Here is a 23,110-nt window from a genome sequence, read left to right on the forward strand (position 1 = left end):
CCTATTATTGATGATACATTTCTAAAGATTGTTGATCATTGAAGTTCAAATGTACAAATATGTATTAAGCCCCGCCTTGATGCAGTGATTGACAGGGCAGGAGGGGGCGTGATCGGCTCGGAATGCATTTTCAATGTGCACATTGAATTTTGCTACATTCATTGCGGGACATTTCATGAAAATGCAATCGCAAGTGTCTTGACTGTGAGTGTAAATGCAATTAAGAAAAATAACATTTGAATGATCATTTTGCCACAGTTTTTGCTTGAACATGCTACACATATCTAATCATTTCTGTAATGCATTTTCATTTTCATTTTGAAACTTATAAAGCGTTTCAATAATGCATATTAAAACTAGTGTATGAAATGGCAAATGTAAATTATGTAATTTCTTTTTCATTTTCATTTTGCACCAAACATTGCTAGAATGGTTATGTAAAATGTAAATTTAAATACAGAATGCAATGCCATTTTAGAAATTGTAATTTCCCTATCAAAATCAGGATTGCATACAATGTTCCTGGATAACAACTCAACAACTAAAATAAAAAGAAAGGGCGAAATAGGGCAACCTTGTCTAACACCCCGCTTTATATCAAATCTAGGAGATGTGTTGAACTGTACTATTACAGAGCTATTAATTCCTTTATAAAACATATCAATCATCTCTACAAATGCCGTTCCAAAACCAAACAACTTGAGACATTTTATAAGAAAGCCATGTTCAATGTTCAAAACCATCAAAATACATTTAAAGTTGTAGGTAAATGTCTAGCCACCCAGTTATACTGGCAAATATCAGCCAGAATTAACTAAAAGTGCCTATCACAATACAATATCAAATGTAAAACACAGAAATTATTTTACCATCCATAGTAAGAGGTGTAACCAGCATGAGTTTCATGTGTCTTTGACTTTGCAAACCTGAAAAATTAGGGACGTATGATTTATATAATTTGCTTACACCTGTGCTTTGGACACGAAAATAATTCTGGGGTTTGATTTAAATAAAATGTACTGGCAGAGTATAGAATAATCTATGTGCAGAATAAAGTAGAACTTATTGCACATGGTATTATTGGACTGTCTATAGTAGTAAACAGTGCACAATGGGAAATGGGAATAAATGTTAAATATTAACATTTCATTTTTGACTTGGTAAGTATAGTGCACTTAAACATCCTGTATGCCAGTGATCGGTTTTTGCAACGCTTTCTGGAAAACACTGATAATAATTATATTTATTAATAAACACCTGTAAAAAAAAAAGACACTAAACTTTAAGTAACACAAACAGACGAAAAATAAAATAGTCGCACCGACGTCATTGCGCGTGCAAGCGAGGGGGAGTTAGATTCTGGCAGGGAGTCGAAATTCGGCGACTAGTGTGGTGACGTCATTGCGCGTGCACGCGAGGGGGAGTCAGATTCTGGCAGGGAGACGAAATTCGGCACAACACCGGTCGCGCGCGCACTCTCACTGTATTCAAACTGCCTTGCTCTCCCTCCATCGCGCATATTAATCAAAAAATCTATTGAGAATTGACACTATAGTAAAAGACCAAAAGACCAAAGTTTCACGTGGAGCATTTTCAGAGATTTTTTTTCCTGAATTACCGCTGGGTGTGAATTGTAGCCTACTAAAATTGCCCTATCCTCTCTAAAAAGCGTTCCATTCAGCTGACATAAACCACATTTTCAATAAACAAAAAACCGATCCAGTGATTAAATGTTTTCTGTGTTGAGACAAATCTTGTGCGATGTCCTAATCTGCTGGGATAATCACACAACGCGTGCCGTGTGTGTCAGCTAATGGCACGTCCGATTCGCGAACTAATGACTCATTTGAACCGATTTACTTTTATGAATGGTTAAAATAACTGATCTGTCCAACATATGTCTCTTCAACAGAGATCTGAATCGGTGTATAACAAATCGATAACACCAAACTAGTTAATATTAACTATTCATAAACTGCACTTCTTAATCTTTATAAATAAATAGCATTTATTAATCTTTGGTAATGTTAATTTCACTATTTACTAGTAGCCTTATTACAATTAAAAGTTCTATTTGTTAACATTAGTTAGCCTAATGCACTGTGAAGCAGTGGCGTCATGCCCATTCAAAGTGAGGGGGCACGTGCCCCCTCAGATTTTTCCTCCCTGATAATTTTTTATTTCTTCAGTCTTGTTATAATCAGATTCAGCGCGTTGTTCATCTTCAATCCGCAGCGGTGCCGAGCAGAGCGCACGTCAGAAACAGAGGACAGTGTGTGTGTGTGTGTGTGCGTGCGTGTTCATCTGAGCCACATTGGTCTGTCACTGCTCGTCAATGTCAGAATATTTGAGATGACCAATCAAATCAAAGTAGGCGGGCTTTATGTTCACAGAAGCTGAGCGCGAATTTTAGCAGTGAGACTCGACGCTTTAGTGTACAGTCAAGTGCGAGATGTAAGTAGCTAAACTAAACATTTCATATTTGACAGTTTTTTTTTAGTTCATAAACGTTAAACGAATGACAAAAATAATCGGGCACACTAATATACTTTTGTCTAATTTCGCCATTTTGAGCTGAAAATAGGCCTATGTAACATGACTCGTAATGTAGGCTAATAATTAGTTTACTGTCATTGTGAGGGGAAAAGACGTTTTCATTGTTAGGCACAAGATTAATAATGAATGTGTACATATTGAGAATTAATATAGTACAATTTGTAGCCTTAAGTAAATTAAAAAAGCTCAGCTTTAGGAGGGGAAGGCAAGATCAGGAGACTGAGAGAAAAAGAAAGAGTGATGGATAAGAAGTGAGAGCAGGTATTGACAAATAATCTGCCCACTGACATGGTTTTAAAGCTATTTCTTATCCTTTTTTGGCCTTCAAACGTATTGAAATGCACAAATCAGAGAAATAAAAATTTTTAACCCCCTACCCACCTCAAATTTAGGACCTCTGTGATTATAAAGCCCTGTCTACGGCCCTGTATTAGGCATAAGATCAATAATGAATGTGTACTGTGAATGAATTTAATAAACTTAGTTAGGCTACCTAGCTTTCCTAGTAGCTTTCAGTAAATAAATTCGTCTGAGAAAATGATTCATAAATCAACCTATCAGTTGACAGACAAAAATGAAAAGCCTATCAGTCAAAGCTCAACTTTAGGAGTTTTTTTGGCCTTCAAAACATCTTATAATGCACATATAAGATACACATATACTTTAACTTAGTCCTCAGATAGAGGAGGGTTGCTGCTAGCTCCGTTATTTCTGTCCCTCCCAAACTGCATTGAAATGGTATGTTTCGCAGCCAGAATTAAAAAAATTTCAGGGGGAGAAACCCCCTGACCCCTCCTAACATGATCCATATCACCCGTCAGAAAACAATTGCAACGTCTCAGATTGTGCCCCCCCAGAATTTTGGCTTGCATGACGCCCCTGCTGTGAAGTAATATGAACAAACAACGAACAGCTGTATTTTTATTAACAAAGAATAATAAATACATTAACAAATGTATTGCTCATCATGGTTCATTTATATTTTACTGCCTTTTTTCTCCTTTGCCAATCCTATGATAATTATATATACAGTAAAGTGTTCATCCAAAACAACATGAACATGAACAAGAAATGTAAGAAGTGTTTAAGTAACCGTTGAAGAAGGATTGATACACAACCATTAACATTATGGTGAACAAATAACGACTAAATAAATGTATATTAAGGCATCATATATTTGATTTGGTATAATAAGAAACAAAATTATAAACTACCTTTCACATAGCCATGTATATGCTACTTATATCAACTTAGTTTAATTATACATATGAACTTAAGGTATTACTTTTAAATTTACTGACTCCTTAGGAGAACATATTGTATAAGGTTAATTAGAGAATTTCAGAACCAAACATTAGGGACAAATAATTACAAATAACCATATTGGCCACGAGCCCATATTTGGGTGAGAACCTTTAATTCGTCTCAGGACAAAAACAAAATACTCTTTTCCTTTTGTTATTTTCTATCCTTTTTTTTATTTTTAATGTAGGCTATATGGTGAGCATATTTTCACAACACTGTTGCCCTATAGCACCAAAAATGGTTTCACCTTACTTTCAAGCCATTATTACACCAGTTTCAAGTCAAAGTAATTAGGTTGTGTTATCAAAAACCTCCACTTTTCTGACAGAAGAGTTCAAAACAGCCTCCTCAGACCAGCGCCATCTTGCCCCCCCCCCCATCCCTTCTCTTTCTTACTCTTATGTGTGACAGCTAACTGCCTCACAATATTGTTAACATCATTCACGTGAACTGCGGGAAGTTCTTGTAAACAGCGAGTGTAGTTTGCCATTATCTCCACAGAATGTAAACACCGCTTACAGCGCAGCACCGGATGTGAGTGGGCGGGCTGAGACAAAACCCGGAAGCGATCGTGCATAGAGCCTATAGGCTACACATTTAGCGTAGCTGGCAATTTGACGATTTCATTGTGCGAATTGTTGTGTTTTTGTTTGTTTGTGTGTATGATTGTTTCAATGTTTGAAGTAAGTTAGTATGTTACTCTTGTACGTTTGATGCATTATTCGTATTTTTCTCGTCTCTGGCTATACGAAATAATACTATTACAGTGCAGTTTTATTGTCTCTTTGTTTATATTAAACAGTAAACAAATAAATAATAACCAGCTAACAAAAATACAGGTAGGTGAAAAGTTTAGTCGAATATTAAACAATTTCATTTATTTTACATTTTTATAGATTGTTAATGGAAAGTAAACGTTACACATAATTGGTTAATGTGTAATTCAATAACTGATTAATTTTTGATTTTTGCAGATCTGATTCTCAACTAGCGTTCAGTGAAGCTCCTCCCACTGGAATTCACCAGTGTTAGATTTGCGGTTGAATGAACAATGACCCAGCGCTGAGGGAGAAAGGTATCTCTCACCTTTATTAGCATCTTTGTCTCAGAAGATATAGAATAAATATGAGGGGAGTTACACAGAGTTAACCAATAAGATTCCTTACGTCATAAGAATAGTCTACATGCATTGAATAACAAGTGCATATATGGTCAGTTAATAAAATCAAATGTTTACAATTTATTATGTCAGGTAAATGTATCTTGCCAATTTCATAATCAATTCAAAGATAATAAATACAAAACATCAAAAGCTCTGTAATAAAGAGAGAAGATTTGAACCTGACATTATGAAATACTAATTTGAGTTACAAAATCTCACCTCTTGTTGCATTTCTTTATATAGAAAGAAAGTTCTTTCACAACATGAAAACTTTTGCTAACAATGGGAATTTGCATTCCGAGGTTACACCTTTTGAGCGCAGGGGGCCATTTGCCTGGAAGATACACCCTCCTGTATGCAAGATATTTCTTATTAACTAAGATAACTTTATTAACTTTTGGTTTACTTCTTTGGGAATGAGACACCAGTTGCACTGTGAGACATTTTTTTTTCAAATGATACCAAACGTATAATACTGTGATGATAATTATTCACATTATACCATATAGATTTTTGGGTGAATTCAGGTAGAGATGGGTGAAGGGAATGATGTGTAAATTGGGAGGTGATCAACTCAAGAGTGAGCTTGTCTCGAATGGGGATGGTAGAGTTAAAATGTTAATTTCCTTTGTTTTCTCAGAGAGTTGGTCGTTCCTCAACCAGACTGCCCGGCATTTTCTAATTTCTCCAGCAGTCTTACAACATGAATGATCCAGAACCCTGCAGAATAAAACACGAAGATACTGAACATCGAATAGGTTAGTGTTTATTCTTGATTCTTGAAGCAAGTTTTATAACTTGAAGCAATTCATCAGATTTAATGGTTGTTGTAAAACACATGGAAAATGTCAAATGGCCTTGGAAAATCTGGTTGGTTTCCTGGAAAATGAAGGTTAGTTGCAGAAAGTGCTATGTTTAGGGATGCTGAGTTTTTAAATGTTAGAGAAGTATTTTGAATGGTGATGTTTACTCTTGAAACATAGAACAGACCTGCAAACTCACAAGAGGTGAAAAAGGTGACATGTTTATGAAGTAAATAGTTGTACGGAGTCTGGGAGCATTGTCCTACAGGAGAACATTGTTGTGTTTTTAACGTGTAAAAGCATTCTTGTAATCTCAAATAAAGGGAAAAGACAACATTTGCTTCAAGTAAATAAAAAGTGTTCGGTTCGGTACGCATTACAAACCGAACGATGCGTTCGACCATTTTTCCTGCCGACCAAAATTCTTGTTAGCAGTTGTGCTGTCGCACACACCACAACATTGCCCAACAAACGTAATGAAGGCGGAACGAAACTTCGCTACTCATTTGTACTTAACGGACTGTTTAATGAGTTTGGACCATAGCCTGTAAAAGGTTTGGACCAATGTTAGTGCAGCGTGAGCCGATCTTGATCAAGCGACACTGTTACCACACAGCGCTAAAAGATCCAGTAAAGAAATTTGTAATTTGTTTAAAAGTAATTTGAATTCGCCAGATAAGTAATAACAGCGCTGCGAGATCTGATGAAAGCATTCAAATTTCTTCGTTATTAACTGTAGATCAGTGTTCGAATTGTCAAAGCTCTTATAGCCCAAAAATGATGGTGAGCACAGTATTTCTTTAAAAGAGAGTGGCAGCATTGCTTCATTCACTGCTGTTTAGAACAACTCAGTCACAAATTGAGAGAATTTGATACGATTACGATGCTGATGACCGTTAAGCACAGTCTGTGAAAATTCGCCATCTGAACAGCCTGAAATCGATCTTACGCGGGACAATCTCTTTTTTTTTTTGTCATATTTTTATTCGTTTGTTTGGAAAAATAATTATTGTCATGATTCATCATCATTCATTTAAAAAAAAGCCTTCACCAAATGATCATTTTCATCAGTAATAATGTCCTTAATGAAATTAACACTGTAATTTAGTAGTTAAGGTTACTAGATTTAAAATTATTTGTTTAATTAAGAAAGGGTTGCTAGCTCAAATCGAGATTTTATTTTTCTAAGAATTACGTTAGATGGCTAATTACAACTGTCCGATAAAAAAAGATTATTTATTTACAGACCTATATTATAATAATAGTGACTGTTCGTTTCTAAGATAAACAGTTATTCAGTATCAGTAAATGATAAATAGTAGTAAAACTATTTTTGGCGTATAAATAGCACGAGAAAGACAATTCGTGCTATAGATATGCATGTGATGAGGTTCAGGTTTAGGAAGGAAGAAGACAGGGTCGGCGTTACGGGACTCGTATGGTTTATTGAAATAAAATAAAACAATCACAAAAACAAAAGGCACGCCCACTGCGCATTCACCATAGCCACGCTATAGCACAAAACAATTTCACAATCAGCACTCTTTCCGCTATATCAGCACTCTTTCCACATTGACGCATGAGTCCCCAGACCTTCTTTCTCTCGCTCCAGAGCGGTTTATTTCCGGTCTCTCCACGCCAATTATTAAAACAAGACACAGGTGTTCATCATTTGCACTTGACCTAATGACGCACCGCTCGTCTCCTTTCTCTCTCTCCCGTTACAGACCTCGCGGAACTTCGCGGAAAATACGCACTTAAGCGTATTTTCAGACGCAAATCTCATTTGGAGTAGCTTCTTATGGGAGCGGCAGCGCAATTCTTAGATTTCATGTGACGTCACACAGTGGTGCTGCCGCCATTTGAAGGACCGAATTGCAACATGCCGTCTATCTGCTGTGCTGTAATAGATTATTAGCTAACTGCGTGATTTGTATACATTTCTGAAATGCATAACTTGGACACCCTAAAGAATTGCAATGTAGACGCATGCATTTTCTGTAAAGTTGCTTTGAAACGATAATGTGAAAAGCGCTATACAAATACATGAGAATTGAAAATAAAGGTGTCCAAACGTCACTGATAATACAAGAGATGTGCTTTACCGACATTATTAGCAATTCAGTTCAGCGATGCAGCGATTACTCGTGTAACGTTAATATCGCTTGATTAACAGAGTGCCACTTACCCATTTTCTTCATCTCCAGATGATAGATTTGGGGATCATTAACCCATCCTGAGGTGAAGTAGCGGTAAGCTTGAGTGCTTTTAAATGCCTTGAGCTTCTCTGGTGTATGGAGAGGGATTGTGGACGAGGTAGATGTAAATGTGAGCAAATGTCAAATTTGGCAAGTTTTTACTAGACTTTAGTGGAGTCAGCAGTTTGTTTGACAGTAAATACGGATCTATACCTAAAGTATCTATTTTATTTAAATGCCGATGCTTTTCGTCTGTAGTGAGGTGTGCTATTTTAGTGTGCGACATCTTTCCGATCACCAAGGAGAGGCCACGCAATTTTACGCAAAAGTCCTAAAGATGGAGGCCACAACAAAAAAAAAAGTCACGTGACCGAAACCATGAATAATAATATCAAAATATATTGCGTCATATATTTTTCTAGTATTTTAGTTTTAATGAAAAAACTAAGGGGAATAATTTTCGATTATCGATACTGATACATTAGCCGCGTTTCCACTGTCGGGCCAGTGCTAGGCTAGGGCTTTAAACGGGCCGTGCCGGGCTAATAGCCTCGGGCCAGTAGCACCTGGCCTGCGTTTCCACTGTCGGGCCAGAAGCTCCACAGCGCATCACTAAAACACGCCCGTAACACGCCTCTCTGGAACAACGTCACACCAACCCATCATTTCACCAACAAATGGAAGTTTTACCAGAAAACTAATCAGAAAGAAATCACTGGAAACAGCGTGCATCGCAAAACAAACATGATAAAAGCGGCCGTTTGCTGGCATTTTTGTTGTTTACTTGAATATTTAAAACCCAAGCATCGATGTTTTACCACAGGTTTACAATAAAAAGTGATACATTGATCATAATGAATTAATTTATGTCAAAATTGCACATTAGTCACACAGAAATAAATGACCGTTAGGTCTATTTCAAAAAAGAAAGAGGACACACTTACATTATTCAGTCGAGGCTGTTTCTGTTTATTTGGTAGTTACAGGACATATATCACATTTAGAAAGAATGATAATTTCTACAAATAATGTTATATGCCACCAAAAATACGACCTGAGGAGCGTTAGCACAGTCTCGACTCCCAGTAGCTACAGATATATTTTCAGTCAGAGAAACAGGAAGCTCCCGAAAAAAAGTAGATAGTCCGGTATAAAGAGACTATAATATGTATGTAGGCTACTGACAGATAAAATAAAAACATGATTGTGATAGCCTTTATGAATGGCCTGACTTCTTCAAGCGTTCACCATGTTTTTTTACTATGTGTATCTTCAAGCGTTTACTATGTTTACTATGGTAATGATTAGCGCGCATAGTCTTTTGCATCGCGTATAAATATTTCTACCTTATACGGTGATCAGAATCCACATCGGATCACAAACAGAAGGCATTAAAACAGGAAAGTGAGTTAAATTATTTTAAAAGTCTTTAATGCTGCCCTTCGGCGCTCCTGTCTCTCGACTCAGGTAATCCCCGCCTCTGTTCGTAACCACTCCTCTAGCCCGAGCTGGCCCGCTTTGGCCCAAGGTATTCGACGGGCCAGAAATCCTGGCCGTTGGCCCCGAGTAAGCCCCGATCAAGCCCCGGAAGTGACAGTGGAAACGCGACTGGCCCTGGCACGCACTAGCACGGCCCGGCCCTGGCCCGGCAGTGGAAACGCGGCTATTGACTTCGATACCAGTTCCTGAACGATACTTTTTCAGATACAAGTAAATAATGAAATCCGCTTTAACTCACGCTCAAGCGTCGAATAAAGCTTGCCGCAAAGCACTGGCAAAAGTTGCCTATGGATTATATACATCCTCCTGATAAAGTACCCTAGGCCTTTGTAATAAAAATAGCCCCCCATCATCACACACCCTTCACCATACCTAGAGATTGGCATGGTTTTATTTCAGTTAGCCTAATAGCTGGTTTGATTTGCATTGAGAGATGCTTTTGAAAAGTAGCCCATGCCAATCTCTAGGTATGGTGAAGGGTATGTGATGATGTGGGGCTATTTTAATTCCAAAGGCCAAGGGAACTTTATCAGGACGCATAGTATCCTGGATCCATGAAATAACTGGCTTTTAAACATAAAAATCTGCCTGCCTCTATGGGAATTTAACATAGGGGTGTCCTGACTTATGCACCCTGTATTTTAAGGAAGAACATTTATTTGTTTACAATACATTATTCATTCACAAAGAAAAGTGGTGTCCTTAAAGGTTGGATTTTTCCTCATTTTTTAAATTAAGGCATTAAGGCATTTCCTCTTTTTAGCCAACTTTAGCATGGGTGTCTATACTTATGCATAGCACTGTAAATCGCCCAAATTGAGGGGCGGCACCAAGCATGCGTTTGAAAATCTCACTGCACGCAATTGGATAACACTACAACCAATCACAACTAATCCCCATACGCTTAACAACCAGCAGAGCTAACTGGTAGATTAGACTCTTGCTGTATCCGGTCGGCAAAACTGCAAAAACGTCCTTCTTCCAAAGGAACGATTCAAGCGCCGTCTTCTGTTCCTCCTTTAGATAAAAGCCAAGTCTAACTCGTTCATTGTAGCGGCCAAAGCCGTTTCGAACAACTGGTGTTCATCCACAGCCATCTTTAAATGTTTACTAATGACTTTGACGTAGCAGCGCTGTCGTCATTGGTTTAGCTTGCCTCTGGCCCGCCTATATCAGATACACCAATGTGTTTCGTGCATTTCGGCAACAAGGGCATAGTTAATGAGCATCATTACTCGATGCCAGAGCAACTCGCTGAGCAAATTCAGGGACAGTGCATGTCAAATTTCAAAGACAAAAATATCTCTCATCTAATGCAGTAAACTATACAGGCAACCACAGTTGGTACATCATTATAATATTAAAGGTTAAAACTGATTCGTCATATATAAATTGCACAAGGAAGCTTTTATAATAAAGTTGTAATACATTTTTAATTACATAATTGTTTCTACTATTTTTTTTAATATTAACATTTAAATGGTGGCTGTCATAAAATGGATTATTCCAATATGCATTCCATTTCAAGATCGTGTGTGATGCAAATATTCCTACTGTTGTCTGTGTCATTAATGTTAATAAAATAGAAAAATACAGCTTTAATAAAGATGAACCTATATTTCATTTCTACAGTGAATAAATAGTGTTATTTTACATATAGGCAGCTTGTAAGTGTGGTGCATAAAGTGTGAGGATCAAGCGACATCTCCATGTTATCCCTTGAGAACCAGACCAAAAAAGTTATGTGCACCCCTAGTTATGTGAGCATAACCCTAATGATTATTTATATTTTAAATTTATAGTGGTTGCCAACTCTCCCCTGGGTTATCTCAACTGGTAAATAACATACCCCTATTCAATGGAATAATTATACATTAGGAAAGTAACAAACAAAACAGTACATGCATAACTGAATTGGTGATCACCTATAATAGCATGTTATGTCACATGCTGACAGCACCATTTTAGTATTAAATCAAAGCAAGTTAACTTATCTGTGAACACTGTATTCTGTGAATCAATCCAGGGTGTTTCCCTGCCTATGGCTTGAGATGCTGATAGACTCCAGGATCACTGGGACCCTACAAAGGACAAGTGATTTGGGAATGGATAGATTTTATATTAAGAAAAAACTTAAATATATGATTTTTTTTGTAAAGGCAATTATTGATTTCTTTCTGATAAAATATCAGGGTTAATTTTATGCTCTTTCCCTTCTTATTGCTCAATTTTTATGATTTACTGAAAATTAAACCTTTCTTTCATTTTAGACCTGATGGAAGACAACAAGGAGAGTGAAGAACTTAGAGAAGCAAAGGAGAAACATCATCTCAATACTGGTGAAAAATCTTCCAGTCCCTCACAGACTGATAGTAATTTGAGAAAATCTTTCACCTGCCCTCAGTCTGGGAAGAGTTTAACAGAAAATGGAATCTTGAAGATAAGCATGATAATCCACACTGGAGAAAAGCCACACACATGTGATCAGTGTGGGAAGAGTTTTGCACAACAAATAGCCCTTAAAAATCACATGAAGTTCCACACTGGAAAGAAGCTGCGCACATGTGATCAATGTGGGAAGAGTTTCACAAAAAGAAGAGGCCTTAATGTACACATGAGAATCCACACTGGGATGAATCTGCACACATGTGATCAGTGTGGGAAGGGTTTCACAAAAAAAAGAAGCCTTAATGTACACATGAGTATCCACACAGGAGAGAAGCCGTACAAATGTGATCAGTGCGGGAAGAGATTTGCACATGTAAGCAATTTTAATTCGCATATGCTTACTCATTCTGGAGAGAGACTATATAGCTGTGATCAATGTGGTAAATCATTTTTTTCAGCATCATCCCTGAAGCGCCACCTGAACGTTCATTCAAAGGAAAAGCCTCACGTGTGCTCTTTGTGTGGAAAGAGTTTTAGTGAGCTGGGTACTTTAAAACGACACCAGAAAAGACACAGTGGTGTGAAGAATCATGTGTGCTTTGATTGTGGGAAGACCTTTCTTACAGATGCTGAAGTGAAAATGCATCAGAGGATCCACACTGGAGAGAAACCTTACAAGTGTTCACACTGTGACAAGAGTTTCATTCACTCAGGAAGCCTGAAGGTACACCAGATGATTCACACTGGAGTGAAACTTTACAAGTGTTCACACTGCGACAAGAGATTCAGAAGGTTCACAAATCTGAAAAGACATGAGAGGATCCACACTGGAGAGAAACCTTACAAGTGTTCACACTGTGACAAAACTTTCATTCACTCAGGAAGCCTGAAGGTACACCAGATGATTCACACTGGAGTGAAACTTTACAAGTGTTCACACTGCGACAAGAGATTCAGAATGTTCGCAAATCTGAAAAGACATGAGAGGATCCACACTGGAGAGAAACCTTTCAAGTGTTCACACTGTGACAAAACTTTCATTCAGTCAGGAAACCTAAAGATACACGAGAGGATCCACACTGGAGAGAAACCTTACAAGTGTTCACACTGTGACAAGAGTTTCAGTCAGTCAGGAATCATGAAGGCACACCAGATGATTCACACTGGAGAGAAACCTTACAAGTGTTCACACTGTGACAAGAGTTTCATTCAGTCAGGAAGCCTGAAGTTACACCAGATGATTCACACTGGAGTGAAACTTTACAAGTGTTCACACTGCGACAAGAGATTCAGAAGGTTCACAAATCTGAAAAGACATGAGAGGATCCACACTGGAGAAGTGTTCACACTGTGACAAAACTTTCATTCAGTCAGGAACCCTGAAGGCACATGAGAGGATCCACACTGGAGAGAATCCGTATCACTGCCCTCCATGAGGGAAGAATTTCACTAATTTATTTTTTTACTCCGTCAAAGTTGTTCCTCTTCAGATTTTTTCAAAGGAGCTTTAGAGTGATAACAGGAAAATAAATGCAACAAATATTGTTTTGGCTGTACAGCAACTCTAGAAGAAAGTCATTGTCTAGTTTAAGTATGTTTGTTTTTCAATTAATTTCCATTGTAAAAAGCATTAGTCATTAACTCAGGGGCTGCTTACATGACACTGTTTTCAACGAAAAAAAACCGTGTAATGTAAATATATGGCCAGAACACATGACAATAGCGTTTTGGTGGCCTGAGGACGCCAACTTTAATGTTGGTTTCAAAGTGCAAGTTTTTGATAATTATTTTTGAAAGCGAAACCATTATCATCTCCGTGTAAAATAAAAAAATGTGAATCTGTTAAAACGGCGACGGCACTATGTGTTCAGTCCATATGCATGCGCTTTTGTATGCATATGTGTGCAAGCGCATAGTCTTTCTTTACAAAGTGACACCACCAATCATCGGTCCAGCATGCACAACACAGCTTTCCCAGTTGCATCCGCAGATCCACGCTGGTATAACCAGAGGAAAAACGTTTGTCGTGAAAATCTCAAAATGAGGCTTTCGCAGGGGATAGTCTGGTTGACATGGTTGACTTCAGGGCTGCGCTGTGGTCGTGTCTAGGTGCAGGTCCTTCATCTGAACTGGATCCGGCTGGTTTTAGCCAGGTTTCTGTCAAACACAGTACATCTGGGTTATGATCTGTAATCATATCCTTTACAATATGTGTTTTTGAAGAAAGGGATAGAATATTTAGTAACCCCAGCTTTATCATTTGTTCATCTGTATTACCGGTATATCTGTTTTTTATTTGTTGATCTTCAATTAAATTTTTACCTTTTAAAGTGGTTTGAGTGTTTTTGTATTTCCTAATTTTGGAAACAGACACAGAGTCTCTATGACTACGTTTACACTTGCCATTAACATGTGATCTGGATAACCGATCAGATTTCTCTTTCCCCATAATATTTAAATTAGGTCTGTATCACGACACCAGATTGAGAGTATAGGCTAAAGATGATACAAATTAAATAATGTCGCAATTGCTTTCACTCACTCACTTTACTTTTCTATGCAATCTCCAGTCTTAGATCAAATTACGTTTTTTGAACTAAGGCAGATTTGATCATACAAAAATAACTGGGTTGATCATAATAATCGATCATCTGGGTTTAAGGTTACAGCATGCAATTTTGACAGAAATGGGAGATTAATAAACATGCTGAAACAATTAAAAACATTCAACATTTAAAAAATAAAAAGTGTATTCCGATTATCAGCTCTTCATTAAGATATCATGACTAAATAAACTCTTTTAAAGATTGACGTTTATTGTAAGTTTCAAATAAGTGTAATTTCCATTATTTTCTGACAGCCATGCGGGGAGACTGGGCGGGGATTTATATGATGTCCTGGTGGCTGGATTGCGTTTACATTACACTGAGATCCGATCACAATGTGTCCTCGCCTCCGAACCTGGACATGCGCGTTTACACTCGTCTTTTCAATGTGTATATGGACAACATCCGGATACAGGTTGCGGTAAGCGCAGCCTATGTGATGATATCTAGGTGAAAGAGTCTGTGTGATGGGATTTATCTGACCTCAGTGACGGGAGACAGCTAGCAGACGGTCGGTTTAGTCAGTCTGTCTGCTTCCTGACCTGAGCCCCAGATTGTCATGTTTGAGGTCTAAGACTATGTGCCATATTAAAGAGCAGCACCATCCCGGAAGGGATGAATACCATCTCTTTTCAACAGGTCAGGTGTGCCCCAAAAACTTTTCCAATTGTCTATGAAGAGGCTGGTTTGTAATAGACAAATCTTTATTCTTTTTAATTTTGTGTTTAATTTATAGTTCTATCTGTTTAATTGTTCATGTTAAAATCTGATTCTCTCATTTTCTTCTTTGAACTGTAGGGGTTGAAAGGATGCTGTTTGAAGAAAGGCAATTTTTTTTCAAAATTTGCAGCGGCCCTAAACTTAAGGCTGGTTCACACGGCAGGATAATTAGGCCGATTTTATCTCCGATTCACCCCTTCCGACAATCTTAAGGATGCTCCGATTATCGTCAAATAATCTGATCAGATATTCCTGCTGTGTGTGGTGTGTTAAGACTGCTCTCGTCTGCTTGGAAGGACGTCGGGACCGCTCCGATCTCAAATCAGGGATATCCAACATGTTGGATTTATTTGGCCCGATTTCTCCTCGTGTGTGGTGTCCCCTGGGGACAAACGAGCACGCAGCCTGTGGACTGTGGCGTGTCGCCAATCAGAAAGCGAGATGACAAGGCGGCAAAACAAAATCAAAACAGCCTGCGGTATGGCGCACCAGAAAGTCCGGTGGACGTCGGAGATTGAGGATAATGTTTTTTTTTTTCGGTTAAAAACAAACGTCTCGGTTACGGATGTAACCCTCGTTCCCTGAGTAGGGAACGGAGACGTTCTGTCGGAGGACGACGAATGGGGTTTCGGTTAGAACACCTATCGACTTCGAGTATTACAAAAAGAGCCAATGGCAAAGAAATGCCATGGGTCTGTGGAATTTCCATGACGTAACTCCACCTCACCTCGTGGGTATAAAAGGAGGAAGTCACGCAACATACAGACATGTTTCTTCGCTGAGGAGCCAAGACTGAGCTCAGGCGATCCCCGCGGTACAGCGGAAGTGGCAGACAGACGGAACGAGGGTTACATCCGTAACCGAGACGTTCCCTTTCGTTGTCACTCCGAGTTCCGTCGGAGGACGACGAATGGGGTACCAGTCTAATAACGCCACCTTCACAGCTGTCTTCCAGTGCCCTGCGTAAATCTGAGATCCCTGTCGTGAGACTAGCACGGACGAAGGACTCCTATTTAACACAGGAATACCAAGGTACACTGGGGAGCATATCCCATAGTTTAGAGGAAATATGCAAAATATTGCCAGCCCAACGGGGGGGACTTAGAGAATACTCATATGACCCGAAAGAAGCATATGGAGAACACTGGGGTGTCCAGCCGCAGGTGGAATATTTCAACCCCAGGGGTGGCAAGGTGGCTTGCCAAGGGAAAGACACATGCTCAAAGAGGCTTACAGTGGGAATACACATGTGGGGGTTGCTCCGGAGAGGGACCATGCACACGGGAGGCACCTAGCCGACGCTCAGGCAAGAGACACTGGCGCCGACGTCAGGAGTGCAGGAGGAACTCAGGGCTTTCGGGGAAGCTCACCTGAGGAAAATATCGCACGTATCCAGTCCATGGAGTGGAATGGCGAGTAAGCGAAGACACCTAACGGGTCCCATGTTAGCTTGAAAAAGACAGTACATGGGAGGAGACTGGCTCCACTCGGAGATTATAGAATCTGGGGAATGTGTTAGGTGTCGCCCAGCCTGCAGCTCTGCAGATGTCTGTTAGCGAGGCGCCATGCGCTAGAGCCCAAGAGGATGCCACACTCCGGGTGGAGTGGGCAGTCACACTAAGGGGGCACGGTTGACCTTGCTGCTGGTATGCCAAAGCAATGGTGTCCACTATCCAGTGAGACAACCTCTGCTTGGAGAGAGCCTTTCCCTTCAGCTTCCCACCATAACAGACAAAGAGCTGGTCTGAGGTTCTGAAACACTGCGTCCTCTCTACATAGGTGCGGAGAGCACGTACTGGACAGAGCAGTGCCAAGGCTGGGTCTGCCTCCTCCCGGGGCAGCGCTTGCAGGTTCACCACCTGGTCCCGGAAGGGAGTGGTAGGAACCTTGGGCACGTATCCAGGCCGGGGTCTCATGATCACGTGAGAGTAAGCCGACCCGAATTCCAGGCATGCTTCGTCAACGGAAAATGCGTGCAGGTCCCCTACCCTCTTGATGGAGGCCAGTGCAACCAGGAGCGCTGTCTTCATCGACAGGATCTTAAGCTCCACTGATTGCAAAGGCTCAAAGGGAGCACTCTGCAGGGCAGTTAGAACCACCGCGATGTCCCAAGAGGGAACGAGAGGAGGGCGAGGAGGATTCAGTCTCCTCGCCCCTCTCAGGAACCTGATGACCAGGTCGTGCTTCCCCAAAGACTTACCTTCTACCAAATCATGGTGTGCGGCGATAGCGGCAACATAGACTTTGAGGGTGGAGGGAGACAGCCTTCGCTCCAACACATCTTGATGGAAGGAAAGCACAACACTGATCGAGCATCTCCGGGGGTCTTCTCGGCGAGAAGAGCACCAGCTGACGAAGAGGTTCCACTTTAGGGCTGTCACTTTTGTGAAAAAATCCTGTTCGATTTTTGAGACATAAAAAAAATACACGCGGATTTAGCGCAAATATGCTACTCGTGAGTCCTCATGATATATTAAATACAGCGTATTGCGCAGAATCTGCGCATTTCTAGCTTACTTGAACACACACGTCACTAAGCAAACAACGGTGCACTTGCTCACTTGCATTGAAGTAATATAAAAAGTAGTATAAAAAATACCCTATTTAAGTGAATAGGGACAATAGAATAATATGACTTGAAACGTAAACCCTAGCTCCCTTTTCCTTTTTTTCCTTTTTTCTTTAATTTATTTAGTGTTTTATTTCTCTTTCTCAGTCGACGACGAGGTGAGCAATTCACAGCGCTTTGTTTATTTACACAATCTTGCAAAAAAAAAAGTTTTTATAAGCAACATTTTAGCGCTCATTTCTGTCTTTTTTCCCACACCGAATTCTGTGCTATACTATTTGTGTCTTCTCTGGCGTCTGCCTGCCTACTCTAAACATTTAACGTAGCTGGTCAAAACTGTTACCCTGCTTTTGTCTGTATGATTGTTTTGATGCAGCTTGATGTAATGTTATTCTTACTCACGTGATCTAAAAGTCAAGTCACGGTGTAAATGTTAAAGAAGTTACTAAAAACGAAGCCAAAACGTTTTGATGTAGCCTATTTTTATGGTTTGCTCGTCTCAGATTGTGGGTGAGAAATAATACTATTACAGTGCAATTTTATCGTCTTTTTGCAGAATATAAACTGACTATTATGTGAAATGATCTGATTATTGATTAAACGATAATCTCTTAATTTCAAATGGTCTCTTGAATTCTCTTGAAAATGGTCTTTAGATCACTTGTAAATGGTCACAAGCCTAATTTAAGTGCAACAGATAACTTCATTAATTTTGTTAGTCTGTGAAAAAAATATTTGTTTCATATAAAACAATATTTAATAACCAATGACAAAAATCATAGCAAGTGCAAAGCTGAATAAAAATTAAATATAAATTTAATATAAATATTTTGGTTATTTTATATTTTGATTGATGTATAGTTAAATGTAGCATAAATGCTTAAAATGTGTAACTTAATAACTGTTTTTTGTTTTGTTTTTAGATCTGCTTCTCCTATTCTCCTCAGGAATTTGCCAATTAAATGCTGGAATATTTTCATCATCTTACAAGTGAAGAAATAGAGTTTAGAGAACATGAATACTGAAAATCAAAGAGGTTGGTGTGTTTATTCTTGATTAATGATTCATTAATGATACTGAAGAACAATAAGGTTATAAAACTTGAAGCAATGCATTAGATTAAGTTGTTAGAAGAACAGTCATAAGAACTGTGAAATAACAGTTAAAGTAGCAAATGCTATATGGGATGCATAGGAAAAATAAATTGAAGGGGTGGATTTACAATACACTCTTTTATTATGTAATGAATAGAATTATTGCTTAAATCCATTTATCCTGTAATTACATGTTACATGTAATGTCTGTGGTTAACATCCAAGACACGACTAAGAATCTCACCCATGTTTTGTTCTGTACTGTTCTCATGATATCTCTATGAGATGTGTAAAGGCAACTGTGCCTGGTGTCTTGAAGGTCAATATACCCACTAACACACATGCATACTTGGCGTATGGAATTCTTTTGGATTTACAGCACCATTGTCCTCATATGTTGAAATGTGACAATGAATCGGATGAATCTCCACATAAAAAATATCCGATCTAGATTCACCCTGACGCCAAATTAATGCCAGAAGATATAATTTTTCTATAAGCCTGTGAGTTTGACTGAGAAAGCCAGAGAAGAGCAGAAGATGAAGTGATGACAATAAATAGAGCAGAGTTTGTTGAATAATCGTAGATGCGTTTGTTTCAATGCTCAGACTTCGTCTAGATGTTACACTACTAAATGCTCTGACTTTGTCTGGCCAGTACAATTCCAACAAGTGTTATCATACCAAGAAAAAAGCATGTAAATTAACTGCTTCACAGCATCATCTTTGAAATTGAGACATTCTCTTATCTCTAACTCATGAAGACAAACATCCCTTCAAACCACACAATCATAAGATTCAAACAGTGCAAAAGCAAAGGTAAAATAAGTATAAAAGCATAAAATTACATAAATGATTAAGAATAATAATACGATGATTAAATTATAAATTTTTTATAATATAATAAAATGAATAAATGATCAATCAAATGACAAATGTTTAATTGCTGCAGTCAATTAAAATAACATATTTTTATAGGCCAAACGCTTATGGAAAATAGAGGACACAGATTGATTTGCTGCATACATGGTACACGAACCAAGTTGTCCGAAACATGAGAATGCTTTATGTAAGTGCGTCAGACGTTTACTGGGTCTTGCCCTGTCTTGCTTTGACAGATGTGTTACTTGGCGCATAACTTTCATTTTATTTTTATATCCTTATGTGTAAATGCTAGAATGTCCTGTGAAAATGTCCATTTTGCATATTCTGACAAGTTTCTTGTTAAACTTCACTGAATTCAATGAACGGGTACCGGTGTGTGTATCCGCATCAAACAGAATAATGGATTGTTGTGACGTATTTAAAAGTGAAACGGTATATTGAACGGAGGGCAGGGTTTTACTCTAGCGCTCCTCTTCTCCATCTCTGCTCATAGCACGGTTTGAGGGGAGTTGCCACGCCCTCGCGCCATAGCACATGACCGGAAGAGAAGAGAAGTCGTTTCGAGGGGGGAGGGAAGGGTAACGTATTTGATTAAAGATTATAAGGCTACATGAATTTTAAAAGAATAATGAAGTGCACAGATAAATCATTTATAATAAACACTACAATATTACATATAAAAATACGAATTGTAAAATCTTACTTCAAGAGCAGGTGAAGCAAGTTCAACAAACAATGTTGAAGACGTTTGCTTGCACTGAGCAATTAGGTACAACTTGCAAACAGCATCTGTGGTTGTCGGTTTAATTCCCACTGGGGCTACCTGTACATGTAGTAGACCTAGATATAAAGTAAAATTTAAGATTGTATACTGCATATATTACAGTCTGAATCCTTAGCCTTTCACATTTTTTATTTATTTATGAGAAGCTTCAGAGAAATGTAATTTGTAACACTTTTTTGGATTTTCAGCTTGGTGTAGGGGATAAAGCATGTTTTAGAGACATGTTCCTGAAGACCATTGTTCAAAGTAAGTTGGATATTTTTTTTTAGATTTAAGTAGATGTGTATGTCCTATTGTCCTCATGCAATTCAAATTAAATGACATATCTGTATTTTCTATATTAGCCATCCGGAAGGACCCGGCAACCCAGGATGCACTGATGAGGCGGTCCAGGTTAACGTTACGCGTTACCTGAAAGGAGCATCTGACCGTGAAGGCAGAAAAAGGCGCCGCACAGCTGAGAGGGACCCACAGCCGACCACTTAAAACTAGACTGACTACTGACACCCCAGAATCACTGACAACTGGAATCCTTTCTTTATCTTGCAGTCAGTAGAATCAAGACCCCTAAAGAAGTCAGAAGTGTCAGACTACACTCACTCACTGTGGAAATTACTTTCTTTTTTTCTTTTTCAAATAAAGCTTGTAAATCCTTGTGCCACAGGTTAGCATTGCCGTTATAATGGCCTATTCTACTCCAGAGCTTTACTATAAATTACTACCACTTATCATATTGTTAGAAATGGCTTGTAAACGTAGTTATACTTTTATTTATTTGGTATCTTGCACATTATTTGGTATCAAATATCCTCTTTACTTGTCATAATGTTTACTGGTAATTTTTTTCCCTAGAGCTGTCCTTTTTAAATGAACACTTATTGTAAGTGTTGTAATTTGCTTGTAAGGCTGTTTAACCAAAATTGAATTGGAAACCTGCATGTTAGTATATTGATTTATTTATTTTTCTGTTGTGTTTCAGTGATCTGAAACATCTTGTTTAAATGACAGTTACTGTACTTTGAAATGTGGAATAAAAATGCCAATTGTAAATTTGTCTGGTTTGAGCAATCATTATTCTTGATAAACTGCATGCTATAAATAAAAAAATATATATATATAGCCAGAATAAGCGGCGGCAGAGCGCTCGAAAATAGCGTTTTCCTCCGGCGGGCCGCGGAAGGACGGCCTTCAATATAAACGCGGCGGAACGGCGGTTGGCCCGCGGGCCGGCCGCTTAACCAAGGCGGTAGGAAGGCGCCGGCGGTGCGCCGTCCAACGTGTTTGCGATGTCGCCATTCTGACGCTTCTACTGCCGCCGGAGAACCGACGGTGGTCCGCCGACTCATTGCTATCTGGGCTCACGAGCGAGGGCGGGTCTGTGTTGAAACGCTGCTGTCAATTAACAATCGTGGGAGGGGCGTCGATTTTGTGACGTCACAAAATCGAACAGCTCAATTTGAGACAGGGTAAAACCATAGACTGTAAAAAAATATGGACGTAGTGTCCGTGACGTCACCCGTAGGTTTCTGAAGAGCATTTTTGAAACCTAAAGTGGGCGGAGCCGGCCATTGCCATCTTGGCTTCGCGTCACCGCTCGTCACTCCCGGATAATAGAATATGGGCAAAGAGGCGGCGCTGAGGAGCCTGGCTATCTGAAACCACGCCCACCTAGCGCGACGTTATGGAGTTAGCGCTAAGCGCAGGCTTGGAAGCTAATGCAATATGCTACTCACAGTACCAAGTCTGTGACTGCACAGGGCCTCGCGCTAAAGTGACAGTTGATGATTAAAATCAGAATGCCAATTAAAAGGTCCTGTTTTTGCCATTCGAAATATTATAATAGTTAAAAGACATAGCTACAAATGAGACTGTGTATCGTGATTCTGTACAGCTAAGTTATTCTGCTAGTTGAAAATGTATTATGCAGTAACTTTACAATATTACTCTGAGAGTGTGTGTGACCGTGATTATGTGCATACATGTCAGTCACTCTTTTTTGCAGTCTATGGTCCGTTAGCGCGGCATCGCTCGTCAAGTTCGTAGAGAGCTTTATTATTCAGTCCATTTTAAATTCTGATTTTGGCCGCATCTCAATTCTCAAATGGGTCAAAACATAGATATATTACCTATGAAGTTCAAGTAAATGCGCTAGAAATCCGCGCTCATTCAAGGATGTGCATTTATTGCATGGACGGATAAACACAGACACCTGCAGGATTTCATCTGACGGTACATAAGCATGTTATAATCTGTTCCAGAGCAATGGCACCGCAGAACGAGTGGAGCCTTTATATCTATAGACGTTTTTAAATCTGAAAACTCCAAAAAGCAACGAAATTGTCAGACATCCATTAGTGCATGTTCACAGAGGAGAACTACTGGAATACAGCGCTGGTTGTTCTCTCGAACGATACTCGACGACAACGGCGGTGTATTAAAAAAAGCACAAACGGCAGAGATGGCAAGTTCAACCGGCTAGCATTGACATCATTGGGAATCCACCTGTCACTCAAAAGTGGACACACCCTTAATTTTGCAGAA

The 23,110-nt window shown here is 39.1% G+C and overlaps 1 protein-coding gene across 1 annotated transcript; it reads left to right on the top strand.

The window, feature by feature from the left end:
- The first annotated feature begins 12,054 nt into the window (after nt 1-12,054).
- LOC130076019 (zinc finger protein 98-like) lies at nt 12,055-13,266 on the top strand. Its single transcript, XM_056240904.1, has 3 exons — nt 12,055-12,256; nt 12,371-12,457; nt 12,626-13,266. Exons 1-3 carry the CDS (start codon nt 12,055-12,057, stop codon nt 13,264-13,266), a joined length of 930 nt encoding a protein of 309 aa, XP_056096879.1.
- The last annotated feature ends 9,844 nt before the right edge of the window (nt 13,267-23,110 follow it).

The sequence above is a fragment of the Rhinichthys klamathensis genome, unplaced genomic scaffold, assembly GCF_029890125.1.
Source record: "Rhinichthys klamathensis goyatoka isolate OS25496 unplaced genomic scaffold, OSU_Roscu_1.1 h1tg000619l_1, whole genome shotgun sequence".
Lineage (NCBI taxonomy): Eukaryota > Metazoa > Chordata > Actinopteri > Cypriniformes > Leuciscidae > Rhinichthys > Rhinichthys klamathensis.

Excerpts from the sequence above, each read along its gene's own strand:
- LOC130076019 (XM_056240904.1), top strand. The coding sequence starts at position 12,055 with ATGAAGTTCCACACTGGAAAGAAGCTGCGCACATGTGATCAATGTGGG. Across the intron at positions 12,257-12,370 it reads AGGAGAGAAGCCGTACAAAT|CATCATCCCTGAAGCGCCAC; the intron begins GTGATCAGTGCG and ends CATTTTTTTCAG. Across the intron at positions 12,458-12,625 it reads AAAGAGTTTTAGTGAGCTGG|GAAGCCTGAAGGTACACCAG; the intron begins GTACTTTAAAAC and ends TCATTCACTCAG.